General features: G+C 41.4%; 2 protein-coding genes across 4 annotated transcripts in view; one reads left to right on the top strand and one right to left on the bottom strand.

The window, feature by feature from the left end:
* Positions 1–18,111, top strand: part of LOC124012386 (zinc finger protein 205-like) — a 303,385-nt gene that overhangs the window by 98,034 nt on the left and 187,240 nt on the right. The window lies entirely within an intron of this gene.
* Positions 12,051–16,828, bottom strand: LOC124012410 (zinc finger protein 184-like). 3 transcript variants are annotated; one of them, XM_046325997.1, is made up of 4 exons: positions 16,456–16,668; positions 16,174–16,297; positions 15,473–15,597; positions 12,051–15,275 (listed from the first exon to the last, which is right to left on the bottom strand). In XM_046325997.1, the coding sequence occupies exons 2-4, from the start codon at positions 16,181–16,183 to the stop codon at positions 14,163–14,165; spliced, it is 1,248 nt and encodes a 415-aa protein (XP_046181953.1). In that variant the 5' UTR covers positions 16,184–16,297; positions 16,456–16,668; the 3' UTR covers positions 12,051–14,162. The 3 variants fall into 3 exon arrangements, with proteins under 3 accessions (XP_046181953.1, XP_046181952.1, XP_046181954.1); XM_046325996.1 differs by having other exon boundaries at positions 16,174–16,669; XM_046325998.1 differs by lacking the exons at positions 15,473–15,597; positions 16,174–16,297; positions 16,456–16,668 and adding an exon at positions 16,687–16,828.

The following is an 18,111-nucleotide window of genomic DNA, read 5'->3' as shown; positions in this document are numbered from 1 at the left end:
ATCAAAGATTATTCAAAGACAGTGGGGAGAACAAGTATTTGATACACTGACGATTTTGCAGGTTTTCCTACTTACAAAGCATGTAGAGGTCTGTCATTTTTATCATAGGTACACTTCAACTGTGAGAGACGGAATCTAAAAGAAATATCCAGAAAATCACATTGTATGATTTTTAAGTAATTAATTAGCATTTTATTGCATGACATAAGTATTTGATGCATCAGAAAAGCAGAACTTAATATTTGGTACAGAAACCTTTGTTTGCAATTACAGAGATCATAAGTTTCCTTGACCAGGTTTGCAAACACTGCAGCAGGGATTTTGGCCCACTCCTCCATACAGACCTTCTCCAGATCCTTCAGGTTTCAGGGCTGTCACTGGGAAATACGGACTTTCAGCTCCCTCCAAAAATGTTCTATTAGGTTCTGGTCTGGAGACTGGCTAGGCCACTCCAGGACCTTGAGATGCTTCTTACGGAGCCACTCCTTAGTTGCCCTGGCTGTGTGTTTCGGGTCGCTGTCATGCTGGAAGACCCAGCCACGACCCATCTTCAATGCTCTTACTGAGGGAAGGAGGTTGTTGGCCAAGATCTTGCGATACATGGCCCCATCCATCCTCTCCTCAATACGGTGCAGTCATCCTGTCACCTTTGCAGAAAAGCATCCCCAAAGAATTATGTTTCCACCTCCATTCTTCACGGTTGAGACGGCACTTGTGAAGGTGGTAAATTACATTTTAATGGCATCGGACCGAGGCTCTGCATCTGTCCTCGTGCTCCTAGACCTTAGTGCTGCTTTTGATACCATCGATCACCACATTCTTTTGGAGAGATTGGAAACCCAAATTGGTCTTCACAGACAAGTTCTGGCCTGGTTTAGATCTTATCTGTCGGAAAGATATCAGTTTGTCTCTGTGAATGGGTTGTCCTCTGACAAATCAACTGTAAATTTCGGTGTTCCTCAAGGTTCCGTTATAGGACCACTATTGTTTTCACTATATATTTTACCTCTTGGGGATGTTATTCGAAAACATAATGTTAACTTTCACTGCTATGCGGATGACACACAGCTGTACATTTCAATGAAACATGGTGAAGCCCCAAAATGTGTTTCAGACATAAGGAAGTGGATGGCTGCAAACTTTCTACTTTTAAACTCGGACAAAACAGAGATGCTTGTTCTAGGTCCCAAGAAACAAAGAGATCTTCTGTTGAATCTGACAATTAATCTTAATGGTTGTACAGTCGTCCCAAATAAAACTGTGAAGGACCTCGGTGTTACTCTGGACCCTGATCTCTCTTTTGAAGAACCTATCAAGACCATTTCAAGGACAGCTTTTTTCCATCTACGTAACATTGCAGAAATCAGAAACTTTCTCTACAAAAATTATGCAGAAAAATGAATCCATGCTTTTGTCACTTCTAGGTTAGACTACTGCAATGCTCTACTTTCCGGCTACCCGGATAAAGCACTAAATAAACTTCAGTTGGTGCTAAATACGGCTGCTAGAATCCTGACTAGAACCAAAAAATTTGATCATATTACTCCAGTGCTAGCCTCTCTACACTGGCTTCCTGTCAAAGCAAGGGCTGATTTCAAGGTTTTACTGCTAACCTACAAAGCATTACATGGGCTTGCTCCTACCTATCTCTCTGATTTGGTCCTGCCGTACATACCTACACGTACGCTACGATCACAAGAAGCAGGCAACCTAATTGTCCCTAGAATTTCTAAGGAAACAGCTGGAGGCAGGGCTTTCTCCTATAGAGCTCCATTTTTATGGAACGGTCTGCCTACCCATGTCAGAGACGCAAACTCGGTCTCAACCTTTAAGTCTTTACTGAAGACTCATCTCTTCAGTGGGTCATATGATTGAGTGTAGTCTGGCCCAGGAGTGGGAAGGTGAACGGAAAGGCTCTGGAGCAACGAACTGCCCTTGCTGTCTCTGCCTGGCCGGTTCCCCTCTTTCCACTGGGATTCTCTGCCTCTAACCCTCTTACAGGGGCTGAGTCACTGGCTTACTGAGGCTTTCTCATGCCGTCCCTGGAAGGGGTGTGTCACCTGAGTGGGTTGATTCACTGATGTGGTCATCCTGTCTGGGTTGGCGCCCCCCCTTGGGTTGTGCCATGGCGGAGATCTTTGTGGGCTATACTCAGCCTTGTCTCAGGATGGTAAGTTGGTGGTTGAAAATATCCCTCTAGTGGTGTGGGGGCTGTGCTTTGGCAAAGTGGGTGGGGTTATATCCTTCCTGTTTGGCCCTGTCCGGGGGTGTCCTCGGATGGGGCCACAGTGTCTCCTGACCCCTCCTGTCTCAGCCTCCAGTATTTATGCTGCAGTAGTGTATGTGCCGGGGGGCTAGGGTCAGTTTGTTATATCTGGATTACTTCTCCTGTCCTATTCAGTGTCCTGTGTGAATCTAAGTGTGCGTTCTCTAATTCTCTCCTTCGACCATGCTGGTCATTTATGAACATTTGAACATCTTGGCCATGTTCTGTTATAATCTCCACCCGGCACAGCCAGAAGAGGACTGGCCACCCCACATATGCTCTCTCTAATTCTCTCTTTCTTTCTCTCTCTCGGAGGACCTGAGCCCTAGGACCATGCCCCAGGACTACCTGACATGATGACTCCTTGCTGTGCCCAGTCCACTTGGCCGTGCTGCTGCTCCAGTTTCAACTGTTCTGCCTTATTATTATTCGACCATGCTGGTCATTTATGAACATTTTAACATCTTGGCCATGTTCTGTTATAATCTCCACCCAGCACAGCCAGAAGAGGACTGGTCACCCCACATAGCCTGGTTCCTCTCTAGGTTTCTTCCTAGGTTTTGGCCTTTCTAGCGAGTTTTTCCTAGCCACCGTGCTTCTACACCTGCATTGCTTGCTGTTTGGAGTTTTAGGCTGGGTTTCTGTACAGCACTTTGAGATATCAGCTGATGTACGAAGGTCTATATAAATAAACTTGATTTGATTTAATTTGGTCGGGATGGTGTTCTTGGGGTTGTACTCATCCTTCTTCTTCCTCCAAACATGGCGAGTGGAGTTTAGACCAAAAAGCTCTATTTTTGTCTCATCAGACCACATGACCTCCCATTCCGCTTCTGGATCATCCAGATGGTCATTGGCAAACTTCAGACAGGCCTGGACATGCGCTGGCTTGAGCAGGGGGACCTTGCGTGCACTGCAGGATTTTAATCCATGGCAGCGTAGTGTGTTACTAATGGTTTTCTTTGAGACTGTGGTCCCAGCTCTCTTCAGGTCATTGACCAGGTCCTGCTGTGTAGTTCTGGGATGATCCCTCACCTTCCTCATGATCATTGATGCCCCACGAGGTGAGATCTTGCATTGAGCCCCAGACCGAGGGTGATTGACCGTCATCTTGAATTTCTTCCATTTTCTAATAATTGAGCCAACAGTTGTTGCCTTCTTACCAAGCTGCTTGCCTATTGTCCTGTAGCCCATCCCAGCCTTGTGCAGGTCTACAATTTTATCCCTGATGTCCTTACACAGCTCTCTGGTCTTGGGCATTGTGGAGAGGTTGGCGTCTGTTTGATTGAGTGTGTGGAGAGGTGTCTTTTATACAGGTAACGAGTTCAAACCAGTGCAGTTAATACAGGTAATGAGTGGAGAACAGGAGAGCTCCTTAAAGAAAAACTAACAGGTCTGTGAGAGCTGGAATTCATACTGGTTGGTAGGTGATCAAATACTTATGACATGCAATAAAATGCAAATGAATTACTTAAAAATCATACAATGTGATTTTCTGGATTTTTGTTTTAGATTCCGTCTCTCACAGTTGAAATGTACCTATAATAAAAAGTACAGACCTCTAAATGCTTTGTTATTAGGAAAACCTGCAAAATCGGCAGTGTTTCAAATACTCGTTCTCCCCACTGTATGTAATACAAACCTCCAAATGTTTAGCATGTTTTTCTAGATTCAGAACATAAAACAACATGTATAAAGCAAACAATATCTCTTAGGTCTAGCAAAGCAAGTACTTCAATAGCTTAAGCATATGTTGCAGAACAGTGATTCAAATATTTTTTCATAATATTTACAAAGAAGTTGATCTTAAGGGCCTGGTCACTTGAACAAATAACAGAGTTTACAACAAATACTCAAACCAACATATTTCCTCCTATAAAAACAAAGTTCCATACAAATATTTGTAAAATATAAAAATGCTTCATTTGAAAATCCCCAACAAAAACATACACATTTTATCAGATCTTTCCGCACTCTGGCAGAGTGGAATGCAATGTGCTTCACAGGAAAAAAACAAATAAACTATGTAAGAAACATAACAGGATAAACAACAAAAGAATAACAATAAAAACTGAATGACTAAAAAGCACCCTAAGGAAAAGCAAAGCTAAAAAAGGTGTGTTTTAACATCTATACTGTTAAAACAGAAGTTCTAGCTAAGTTAGCTACAGAATGTAATGGAGAAATCTCACCTTTCTGCATCAAGTACCTCTGGCTGGGCAGCTTCATCTTAGCAGGTTGAGGGACTAACTTACTTCCACTAGCTACTTCTAACTAGCATGACTATAGCCAGTAGCCAGGTAGGCCTAGCTAGTCAGTTAGCCAGCTAGTGCTCGCTAGCCACCTAGTGCAAGTCAATTTCAGTTGTTGATTTCGTTCTACTGGCATGCTAATAACTTCATGATAAGTTCAGCATCTTAGCTAACATGACTATTTTTAACTTCCTATCACACAAAGGTCTAATCCTTTCTCTGTGCTGCCGACACTACAGATCAACCCAGACTGTAAACAAACCCCATATGCACTGTGAATAACTAATACAGGTTGTGTACTTCCAGGTATGAACAAAAATAAAAATCGGATACATTTTGTTTTCTGTTACTCAGCGCACAATTTTGAAACCATAAACGAGAAAATTAGTTGATATCCAATTTTCGTTCTTAAAATTATGAAACCAAACACAATAAATGAACCATTTCCCAGCAAAGCTGTCATCAAGGCAAAGGATGGCTACTTTGAAGAATCTCAAATATAAAATGATTTGGATTTGTTTAACACTATTTCGGTTACTACATGATTGCATATGTGTTATTTCATAGTTTTGATGTCTTCACTATTATTATACAATGTAGAAAATAGTTCAAATAAAGAAAAACCCTGGAATGAGTAGGTGTGTCCAAACTTTTGACTGGTACAGTATATATATATATATAATTTATTTTTTGTCAAGTGCCAGTTTCATGAAAACAACCCATATAAGCTTGTGTTGTGAGCTCTGTTGAGAAACAGTTAAGAGAGACTTGACTTTAGCATGTTTTGGTCGTTGTTGCATTGATGAACACAGTGACATGGGGACTGACATACATCAGTATAAATACAGCCAACCTTGAGTGTGTGACTTGCGTAGCTGAGTAAATCCATTATTGAGTGACAATGTTTGCTCCAGCCAAGGGAGATTTTTGTCGGCATGGTGCCGTAACAGCAGCCAGAGATTGATCCCTTCTGTACATTTTAAACATATTTTTAATCGTTAGGTGTTTTAAGTGTTTTTTTTTTTAATGGAATTGTTTCAATTGACTTCCTGTTTTTTTCTGAATTCATATTTTGATCATAATCTGATCATTTTGATGATTCAAATCAGTTAGCTGGCTTGAGGGGAAAAGAGGAAAGGGTTTCGTAAAAGTGCCAACTGAAGTGTGATAAACTATTCTGACCATGAACATTGTGTGGTGAGATTCCAGCGCCTTTGTGGCTACTCGAGTATCATCACCCAAGTGGGTGCTACACGATGTTAAGCCTTGTACACATCGGTTGCGTCAAACTGTATGATTTCAGGCAGAAGTCTATTCATTTCATTGGGAGGCAATCTGCACCGCAGCAACTCAATTCAATTTCAATTTAAAGGCTTTATTGGCATGGGAAACATATGTTAACATTGCCAAAGCAAGTGACGTGGATAAAACAAAGGTGAAATAAACAATACAAATTAACAGTAAACATTACACTCAGAGAATTTCCAAAAGAATAAAGACATTTCAAATGTCATGTCTATATAGTGTTGTAAAGAAAATACATAAACATAAATATGGGTTTTTATTTCTCTGCAGATGAAGGCTCCGTTTGAAATTTTCCAAACTGTGCAGTCTTCTTTAGTCAGGCCAGATTCCATCGAAGAACCGGAAGTTACCAAACCATAGGAGATGAAAATATGTGATTTTCGAAGATGGGTTTATGGGATAGCTAGCAACTTGTATTGATTTACCTATTCCTATAAGTGAGTACTATTTTAATAGTACGTTAAAAAATAAGATGCATTGGCAGTTAAGCCAATTATACTTTATGACTGTTGCTTCCCGTTTTAGTTTTATTGTGATAATTATTATGAGTGAAGCAAGCTAGCTAGCTGTTCTGTAAGATAGCTTGACTTGCTAGAAAGTTATTTAAACAAATGAAGGAAAAAGTAAGTAAACAAAACATGATTTATTATCAACTGAAACAATGTTGATCCTGTCTTAATAATATAATAATAATAATATATAATATAATTATAATAATATTATTATTATTATTATTTATAGTTGGTCACGAATGTTTGATCTTGAACAGAACTTACAACATCAATCAGCATGTCTCAATCAAAATTGTACAGCCAGATCTTAGCAACAAATCAACCTGCCTCTAGCAACTTACCCTGAAAATTAGTTGGCAACACTGGGTGGTTACAGTCCTAACCCTTGAACGGGTAGCACCATAGAAAGAAGCTGGCTTGATGAAAACAATGTCCATTTCGTCTGTTCTCTTTGGACGCAATGCCATTTGTTTTTAGATAAACAGCTTGTTTTTGAATGGTAACTGCGTTAAAGGTGGAGTTTTGGACACGGTGAAGAGTACTGGAAAGGTGGGGCTTTCATGTTACCATAGGCTAAGCATACAGCAGATCGCCGATTGTCCTCACTTTGATTATGCTGTACAACATACTGTAGCACCGTGACCAGGATCTCTATTCATTTAAGTGAGCAGATTAGTGCATTCAGGAGGAACGGAAAACCAAGTGAAGACATTTAAAAAATACTGGTAGACTTGGATTTTGGTCCTGGACAGTGCTATTCGCAAAGCCCAGGAAAATGTACAGGTACAGTAGGGGACAATACTGTAAAGTAGGCCAAATAATGCGAAAAAGAATGCTATATAAAATCAACTGCTGGTTTTTACTGTATGCTGCACATTTTTACATTGTATTCCATTTCCAGCGAGACACTTCAATCCATCGACTCACTGATGAATGAAGACGATGAGCGATCAGCAAAGGCCATCAGGAATCTGCTGGAATCACCGCACAACATCGCTCAAATCAGTCAGAAGAGGACAGTTGAAGAAACTTGCATGAAAGGCTCGGTAAGAAATGTTATACAGTGGGGCAAAAAAGTATTTAGTCAGCCACCAATTGTGCAAGTTCTCCCACTTAAAAAGATGAGAGGCCTGTAATTTTCATCATTTCCAACAATTGTTTACAGATTATTTCACTTATAATTCACTGTATCAGAATTCCAGTGGGTCAGAAGTTTACATACATTGAGCTGACTGTGCCTTCAAACAGCTTGGAAGATTCCAGAAAATTATGTCATGGCTTTAGAAGCTTCTTATAGGCTAATTGGCATAACTTGAGTCAATTTGATGTGTGGATGTATTTCAAGGCCTACCTTAAAAACTCAGTGTCTCTTTGCTTGACATCATGGGAAAATCAAAACAAAATCAGCCAAGTCCTAAGAAAAAAAATTGTATACCTCCACAAGTCTGGTTCATCCTTGGGAGCAATTTCCAAACGTCTGAAGGTACCACGTTCATCAGTACAAACAATAGTACGCAAGTATAAACACCACAGGACCACGCAGCTGTCATACCACTCAGGAAGGACACGTGTTCTGTCTCCTAGAGATGAACGTACTTTGGTACAAAAAGTACAAAAATAGAACTGCTTGGCCATAATGACCATAGTTATGTTTGGAGGAAAAAGAGGGAGGCTTGCAAGCCTAAGAAAACCATCCCAACCGTGAAGCACGGGGGTGGCAGCATCATGTTGTGGGGGTGCTTTGCTGCAGGAGGGACTGGTGCATTTCAGAAAATAGATGCCATCATGAGGATGGAAAATTATGTGGATATATTGAAGCAACATCTCAAGACATCAGTCAGGAAGTTAAAGCTTGGTCGCAAATGGGTCTTCCAAATGGACAATGACCCCCCCCCCCACCCCAAGCATACCTCCAAAGTTGTGGCAAAATGGCTTAAGGACAATAAAGTCAAGGTATTTGAGTGGCCATCACAAAGCTCTGACCCCAATCCTATAGAAAATGTGTGGGCAGAACTGAAAAAGTGTTTGCGAGCAAGGAGGCCTACAAACCTGACTCAGTTACACCAGCTCTGTCTGGAGGAATGGGCCAAAATTCACCCAACTTATTGTGGGATGCTTGTGGAAGGCTAGCCGAAATGTTTGACCCAAGTTAACCAAATTTAAAAGGCAATGCTACCAAATACTAATTGAGTGTATGTAAACTTTTGACCCACTGGGAATGTGATGAAAGAAATAAAAGCTGAAATAAATCTCTACTATTAATCTGACATTTCAAATTCTTAAAATAAAGTGGTTATCCTAACTGACCAAAGACAGGAAATCTTTACTAGGATTAAAAGTCAGGAATTGTGAAAAACTGAGTTGAAACGTATTTGGCTAAGGTGTATGTAAACTTCCGATTTCAACTGTATATATTTTTTTCAGAACATTCACCGTGTAGATACATGTGTGTAGGTATATAGGTAGATACAAATGATTTGTTGCCAGTTGGGGAGTTTTTTTTCTTCTCCCACACAGTTCGGCTATTAGAGAATTATTTTGTATAGGTTGAATAGTCTATTTTTCAGCTAATAGCCCATCTTAGCGATGTTGTTTGCAGAATTCACAGCTTGCTACAGTACGCTTGTGAAAAACAAAATGCCTCCAGCTTTCGAAACACAGAATACCTAATTGATAAAGTGTTTTTAGCCACAATGCTTTTGGTGCAGTCGGTAGCACGCTGGACTTAGGGCTAGAAGGTTGGGGGTTTTAAACCTGCTCGTTTCATTACATTATTATGCCGGTCTCAGAGCAAATAGCCTGGATTGTTACCCATCTCGTTCCTCACCCTCATCCACGTGTCATTCTCTGCCTGAGTGGCTCGCTTGTGGGCATGCCGGCAGGATATGGCAGCACTTTCGGTTGTGCGTCAAGAATTCAGCTTAGAAAGTTTGTATGAAGGTCTGGTTATTTACAGGAAAATAGTAATATGCTCTAAATCGCTAAACAAACTTTGCTGCCCTGTTTTCAATCATCCACATGGCTGGTAGAACCTATTCAAGTAGTTAACTAGCTAGCTAACTTCGATGATGAAGGTAGGGCTAGGCATTCTTGATATTATTTGTGTCTGTGGGTGAGGGGTGGGGAGCCTACTTCAAGTACTACTTGACTTGAGCTACTTTAAACCTCTTTGAGAGGTTTCAAAGATGGACTGGTTAGCATCCTCGAGTCAACAGTGTGCTAACTTTACTTCAGGAAAACATTTATGTTTGCTGTTACCCGCTGGACTGCAGATCATTAGTTTAACTAGTAGGCAAGGCTATGTAACCTTGTTTAGTCCTACCTGCTATGGTGGGTTTTACATTAATTGGTATTCCCACGTTTGTTTTTGAGGTATAATTACTGTCATATTACAAATCGCAAACTTAATTTGCAACTTATTTATTCCAGAACCAAAGAGTGTGCCTATCACCTCTCAACTTGGTCAGCTGTTTCAACCTGGAACACTATTCTCCTGCTGTGGTCCGATTCAGTCATTGCAAGAAATCCTGAAGAGCAGGAGTGTGTGAAGGGTTTTGTCCCAGCCCAGCTCTAAAATTTGACTTCATTATGTAATCAACATAGCGAATCACGGAGATGGGCTATGATTTGTATTCGGGTATGGGCTGGAACAAAAGCTTATACACAGTCCTGCCAATCAGATCTGGAGCTGTGCACCCGTTTAATTCATTATTCTGTACTATGGGTACAATTGGGGGAGGTGGGGTATTGATATATAACGCATGATCCACTCTCAAGTTGAAGTTGCAATGGCGGCGGTTGCTAAGAAGGGAGTAGCTGCGGACCAGAAGACTGCAGCCAAGGCAGCACTGGTCCACACCTGCTCTGCTCTGTCTGGTGAGTAGTATTGGTTGGTACTGAATGTGCTTGTAGGTTCTTCTCCGTGTGTAGGCTATTGTACTGGCCTGTGTGGTACAGTCTTTCATAAGTGTAGAAGTTTGTTGCATCATATTGCTTAGTTTATCATGTGTCAACTTTGAATTCAATCTAAGCCACAGATTGTTAACTTCCTCCATTTTGTACTTGACCATTATAGATGCATACCCGAAGAAATTCAAGCAGAACTTTGAGCGCAAGCATTCCAAGTCTCCAGTGGTCCCAGTGCTGGTTGATGTACAGGCCTAAGTGAGCACACGCACTCAAATGGACCTACAGCTCAGGCAAGATTTTTTTTCAACAAGTTAGTTCTGAATTCCTTTATATAATACAGCAGTGCATTCTGACACCATGAACTGAAATAACTTTCACCTTATTCACATAGTTGGCAGAAATGATAAGGGATTCAATAAAGACCTCCACAGGCTGAATTAGAAGAGGATCTGGTCAAATAAGGGAATGTTGCTAATATCATTTTTGGTAGCTAGCTAGCAATATAGCCTAGTATTCATGGCACATTATAAATATTTGACTGCTACTAGGATATTATTCTGTACAAGACAAGACCAAATGCATAAATAAAACAAATGTTAAATCAAATATGGAACAGTAAATTGAAATGTTCAATATATCTTTCGTTTTGGATCAAGGTAATTAGCTAGCTGATAGCGAAGGTGTCAGCTAGAGATGACGTGCAAGAGCTTGCAGGGATTTGTAGTCTTGAATGATGTCTACTCTGATGTTAGTCAGCATTTTCGTATCTGAGAGTAAATAGAACCGAATATATTGGTAAGTCACCTTGCCCGAGAGATATTTACAGGGTTATCAAAATGTCACTCCAGAGTAAGCCTAGGTTTTATGGGTCTTATGACACGTCCACTGTGGGAGTCAATATAACATTTAAGTTTATTGTACATTGTTTAAAATAAAAAAAAAGTAGTAGAATAGCCTTATGGACCGTAACCATCATTGCTTTCCTGGTGGCAAACACAGCTAAAGCCGTTGACTAGTAAACGACCGTGGGGTTCGAGCCCCACTGTCCATGCATACAGTGCATTCGGAAAGAATTCAGACCCCCTTCAATTTAACATTTTATTACCTTACAGCCTTATTCTAAAATGTATTAAATTGTGTGTCCCCCAATCCACACACACAATACCCCATTATGACAAAGCAAAAACAGGGTTTTAGAAAATGTTGAAATGTTTTGGTTCCCTTCCCCAGATCTGTGCCAACACAATCATGTCTCTGAGCTCTACGGACAATTCCTTTGACCTCATGGCTTGGTTTTAGATCTGGCATGCACTGTCGACTGTGGGATGTTATATAGACAGGTTTGTGCCTTTCCAAATCATGTCTAATCATTTGAATTTACCACAAGTGGACTCCAAATCAAGCTGTAGAAACATCTCAAGGATGATCAATGGAAACAGGATGCACCTGAGCTCAATTTCAAGTCTCATAGCAAAAGGTCTGAATACTTAGGTAAATAAGGTATTTTTTTTTATAATTATGTAAAAAATGTGCTTTGTTATTATGGGGTATTGTGTGTAGATTGATGAGGAAAATGTTTAGAAGGCTGTAACGTAACAAAATGTGGAAAAAGTAAAGTGGTCTGAATACTTTCCTGATGCACTGAAACATTGTACGTGTAAGTGTAGGCCTATACTTAAATATAATATGGCCTGTACTATAGTAGCAACAATGATTTATGTAGCTGTGTCAGTCTGCATTTTTACATTGAAATCATGGATTTCACGAGGGTTTCAGAAGTGATACATTTTTATTTCCGTAGGAAGTGTACCATGCAAAGTCCCATATGCATTAATAGGTTACAGCATAAGGAGGACACTATCTGATGTGAATGGATGTAGGCTATAGCTCTACTGTTGGAGTTCCTATATTACAGAATATGAGAATCAGTGAGTAAGATGACAATCAAATAGAAGTAATTCACCATCTGATACTGATACAGCCAAACGTCTTCCTCAATTAGAACGGTCAATTAATGTCCTCTGGACTCTCGATAAACGTATTTAAAATAAACTGCAATACTGCCATCTGTAGGATGATAGTGAGAGTACAACCTGTAATCCTACTCTAGTACACAATGCTCATCTTCAAGTCAAATAACACATGTGATGAAGTAGATGACTATAAAAATGCATATAAAACATTGTAGGGCTACATTCAGGTGTACACAATCATATTGCATAAGCTGTATTATATGGATATTAGGTCATAGCAGTGTTTGTCTGCAAGGCTGAAGAAATTAAATTCATTCTTAAATATTCATTTTCAAGCTGTAGGCTACGTCCCTTCAAAACACACAAATATAATTCTACATTTCAAAAGGGGGGAGAAAAAAACTCAAGTGAGATTGGAACCCATGCCACAATCTGGAACCCTTGCCACAATCTGCGACAATTACATGGAGCTAGACACTCTACATAGAAAGCAATTTGATCAGTCAGTAAACTACATGATGTAGTTGCTTTGATTATAGGTACATGCTGTTACACTTCTGTTATGTGTTGGATTGCCTGATGCTTAGTCTGAACATTCGTCAATTTTTTTGCAGTATGGCCCCGGAGTGTTTACCCGGCCCCACTATGTTTGAGTTCTATACTGTAGTTACATAATGACTTCATTGTTGTTGAACCCATCATGGTGGACATAAATATGTTGTGGGTAAAAATAAGTCAGCAATGATAAGTCAAGTCAGACAAACATGACTAAACTATTTTGACATGTACAGTATGTGTTTGTTAGTGTGTGGGTATGTGTAGGTATATTTAGGAAGTGTATATTGGTTATAAAGTTCTGTTTATGCAGAATAGGGTGAGATCAGATGTGATGTATACTAAAGAAAGTCTCAAAGATAGCCTTGAAGTAAAATGTTATGTTTATTAAACATAAGTGTTAAATAGAGCATATGAAAACCATAATACACATCAACTAAAAACCCGCATGAACTTGATAAATTGCATTCATTTCCTCATTAAAAGTGTCTCGGGAAAGCAGTTCAATGAATGTAATGAAATAGGCATTTGTGAACATCACATAGCCTACACAGTACAAACACAATATGTAACAGACCTTTTAGGCTTATGTGCTTTATACACGGAGTGTACAAAACATGAACACCTGCTCTTTCCATGACAGACTGACCAGGTGAAACAAGGTGAAAGCTATGATCTCTTATTGATGTCACCTGTTAACCCCACTTCAAATCATTGTAGATGGAGAGGAGGAGACAGGTTAAAGAAGGATTTTTAAGCCTTGAGACATGGATTGTACGTGTGCCGTTCAGAGGGTGAATGGGAAAGACAAAAGATGTAAGTGCCTTTGAAGGAGGTATGGTAGCAAGTGCCAGGCGCAGCGGTTTGTGTCAAGAACCGCAACGCTGCTGGGTCTTTCACGCTCAACAGTTATTTACATTTACATTTAAGTCATTTAGCAGACGCTCTTATCCAGAGCGACTTACAAATTGGTTATCCGTGTGTATCAAGAATGGTCCACCACCCAAAAGACATCCAGCCAACTTGACGCAACTGTGGGAAGCATTGGAGTCAACATGGGCCAGCATCCGTATGGAACGCTTTCGAGTCCACGTCCCAACTAATTGAGGTTGTTTTGAGGGCGAAAGGGGGGGTGCAATTCAATATTAGCGATGTGTTCATAATGTTTTGTACACTCAGTGTATATCACACAATGTCTGGATGCAATATTCTACCCAGGAATATTCAACACTGAAATCTTTTACTCTCGTAATTCAAAATGCATCCGTGGATCTTTTCTGCCCACTACAATGAAAAGTAATCTTAGCATGGTTGGATATAAACGCAATAAGCTATAAAGTGGAATCGTTTTTCTGCTGGGGTATCCTGAGGTAGCTCCTCTCTGAGAACCTCAGACGAACAGCCTTTCTCCCATGTGGACCTTCAGGTGTCTCTTCAGGCTGCCAGCCTGGGTAAAGCGCATGTGACACTGGGGGCAGCTGTAGGGTTTCTCCCCTGTGTGGACCCTCTGGTGCCTCTTCAGGCTGCCAGCCTCAGCGAAGCGCATATCACACTGGGTACAGCTGAAGGGTTTCACCCCTGTGTGGACCCTCTGGTGGATCTCCACTTTCTGGAGGCAGCTGAAGCCTTTGCTACAGAACATGCAGAGGAAGCGTTTCCCTTTACTACTGCCTGATGTGTTTCCCCCTCCCTGAGCTCTAGCCCTGTCGTTTGAGTTCGATACCTGATCGAAAAGGACGCGGCAGTGTGAATCGGAAGGCCCCTTCGACGTGGACACTGGGGCCCGATCCCTGAGCGTGCGTACAGGGGAGTGGCTCGAGACATTTGGATTTGTCTCTGAGCTTTCCCTGTAATCTAAGAAATCTTGTGAGTGTCCTTCTCCTAAGTGAGTCTCGTCTGCATTCCATGTAAGAGGAGTGTCGCCCTCCACTTTGACAGTCACATCATCTACAGCTATGACCTCCCCTTTCTTATCTAGGCACCCTTCAGAGTATACACTACTACTGTACTGGTTCCAGTCCCCTCTAGACAGATCAGTCTGTGTCTCTAAACCCAAGGATATGTTGCCAGAGTCCATCTCTGTAGTGTAAAAACAAGACAGATCATCACCACCAGAGTCTAACGCATCACCATCAGTATTTCCACAGGAATTAACCGTCTTCTGGCTCTGGTGAAATACCGGTAAATACTCTGTGCCAGGAGCAGGAGGACAGCCCAGTGGCCCCAGTCTCTCTGGATCGGATCTGTGGCCAGATCCTGTGTGTAAAAGCCTGTGTGCTACAGTTAAGGTCTCAGTGTCTGTCTCGGACTTGAGGACAGCGTTCGGCGTTCCACTGACCTCCGTGATGCTGCGTCGGGTTCTGGGCGGCATGGGGGTGGGGTCCTCCGTGGCTACAGGGAGCACTCCAGCCGCTTCAGTCTGGATGTCTGTGCTTTGCCCTGGGTTCTCTCCTTCAGACCTCTCCAGCTTGACCCCAGGCCCTGCACCCTCAGCATCTACAGACTGACACAAGAAGAGGAGGTTCTTACCAGTATATGATTTGAATAGGATAACAATGTCATAGAGAAGTCTCACAAGGATCCCTATGACAGGATGTACATGTAAGGAAATTAATAGCTGAGGGGAGCCTTTCTGAAATAAACAAGACACATTTGACATGCTGTACAAAGTAACACTTTATGCAACACTATTACACTAACCTCTATCACAATAACATGATTGGTTGAGGTTCCACTACCCTCATCAACAGTGATTGGTGGGTCATCTCTCCATGTATTGTGTCCTGCTGGCTTTACAAAGCTCCTATGGCCTCCAGTGAGATGTCCTTCACCCGAGAGAGTGATTGGGTGGGGAAATAAGTGATTAGGTTAGCTACTGTCAATGCTCAAAGGTCTATTGGCACTGGCCATGTCTGAATACCAATACTAGCATACTACATACTTAAACTGTATACTTATTTTGGCGTTTAATCTAGTAGAATTCACTCATCTTTTCTGACTCAAGTTTTTGACAACAGCTGATAATCATAAATTGACGCGTTGTACCAAAATAAACTAATTGCGGGAGTCGATCATTCTTTAGATGACGCATTCGTAGTACTATTTCATTTTTTTGCATACTATTTAGTACGGGTATTGGCAGGAATGTAAAATAACACTTCGCATAACTTCTTGATATACTATTTTGAGATTAAGTTTCATGCATCATTGTTTTCGATGAGTAAATAATAGGAAATGCAGTAAATCAAGCATCTGGTTAGAATATGATGGATACGTAATCAGGGGAATTATTGCATACTATCCAAAACGGAACAAGACCTAATTATGGTTAACCATAGGGGTTCACGTATCTAAGGTCACACACCCGCAGAGGAGAACCCGCAGCCTCCAGCAAAATGTACCTCTTGCCATTCCTCTGTTTCGGTCGAGGATCTTGACACTACTGGGACGACTTGCGAGGACGCGCTCCCGTGACACCTTCAGTTCCAGTAGCTGAAGTTTCCTCCGCAATGCTCGGTTTTCTTTCTGGCTTTGAGACATTTCCAAACGAAACACTGCATAGTCATCGTCTACGAGTTTACAGATATCTGCCACTGCTGCATTCGCTAGCACCTCCATGATGGAGGCTATTTGAGTGTGAAAAACCATACAGTTAGCCATTGTTAGCGGCTAGTTAACGTTACCTAGATAACGTATATCAACCAAGTCCTGTCTCCAACGCGAATTAAAGAATACATGAGGTAAACGTGTGATGTTGTACAATTAAATTAGTCATAGTTTGAGTTCCAGAATATTAATAAACGTCTAAATAACACAAAAAAGCTAACGTTGAAATGATTCTTGGTCACGGTTCACTTCTTCTCTAAATTAGTATTGGCGGATCGCAACCGCGACGTGCATACAACGCCACCTACTGTACTGGAGTGTGAGGCCATTCACGGCCTCCCCTTCTTCGATGAGGTTTAACTGCGGTTGGCATCCAATATTTTTTTACATTTTAAATGTAACCTTTATTTAACTAGGCAAGTCAGTTAAGAGCACATTCTTATTTACAATAACGGCCTACTCCGGCCAAACCCGGACAACGCTGTGACAATAGTGCGCCGCCTTATGGGACTCCCAATCACGGCCGGATGTGATACAGACTGGATTTAAACCAGATAGTGACGCCTCTTGCACTGAGATGCAGTGCCTTAGACCGCTGTGTCACTCGGGAGCCCAATATGTTGTATTACTGCCACCTACTAGACTGGAGTACAACTCCCTTATACTTTGCTTGAAAAATAAAAATACCCCACCATCTAACTACATTCACAAAAAAAATCAACAAAAAAATTAAATTGAAATAACACCACCCTAATCCACTACTTAAATATATTTAGTCCTACCTCATGTCAACAACCTGAAAGGATGGGACACCACCACTCAACACACCATGTAACTCTTCTGATGTCAAGTCTCACAAATACCTCTGCATCTGCCACCGCAACCTCAATTTCTGCAAGTTACATTCCATCCCTGCAGTAAAGTTGATAACCATTGCTATAAATGCTAAAAATCCATTCTTACTGAAACATATCACTTGCTGGCCTAACCCTCTACTGGTACAGATCTACTACTCACACCACTCCTCTCAGGATCCCTCTCCCTTGACCCATCTTCATCTACTTTCTTCACTGCCTCAGCATATGACAACTTCTGCACTACTCTAACCCTGGAAACTTCAACCTGCCTCTCTCGCACAGGACATCATCCCCAGTCCCATGGGCACCCCTAAAATTAACACATACCACTACTTTCTCAATGCTACACATTCCTTTGTCTCATGCCCTTCTGCACACTTCTCACACCTAGGAACCTCCCTCCTACACACTGCTTCCACATGCCCATAAGCTTGACACCTGTAACAACATAATGTATATCGCACAAAAGCTTGTACAGGATAAGTCACATCACTTTGTCGGGCAAAGACTCATCAAAACTCAAAAGAACAGACAATGACTGCTGTTTCACCACTCTCACCCCCCTGTCTGCGTCGCACCAAATGACAAGCATCACAAACACCGGGAATCTTCCCCTTCAGTTGGTCAACTTTTACATTTACTGCTTCCCCACAGCAATCACTCCTTTCAATGGCGCCCTTTTCTTGAGAGCAAAATAATTCACATTTCTTGCCCCCATTCGTTTAATGCCGAGCGCCTTCTCCCTCTGACCAGCAAAAACACAAACAACTATCACAAGACCACTTCTGGTTACCCTCACCGATTCCACAGTACCCAACTCTGTTTTCACCCACCCTGAAACCACAAATCGATCAACCAAAAGGCAAGGGTCCACTT

The sequence above is a fragment of the Oncorhynchus gorbuscha genome, linkage group LG24, assembly GCF_021184085.1.
Source record: "Oncorhynchus gorbuscha isolate QuinsamMale2020 ecotype Even-year linkage group LG24, OgorEven_v1.0, whole genome shotgun sequence".
Taxonomy (NCBI): domain Eukaryota; kingdom Metazoa; phylum Chordata; class Actinopteri; order Salmoniformes; family Salmonidae; genus Oncorhynchus; species Oncorhynchus gorbuscha.
Note: the sequence above shows the minus strand (reverse complement) of the source record. Positions and strands in the feature narration are given on the sequence as shown.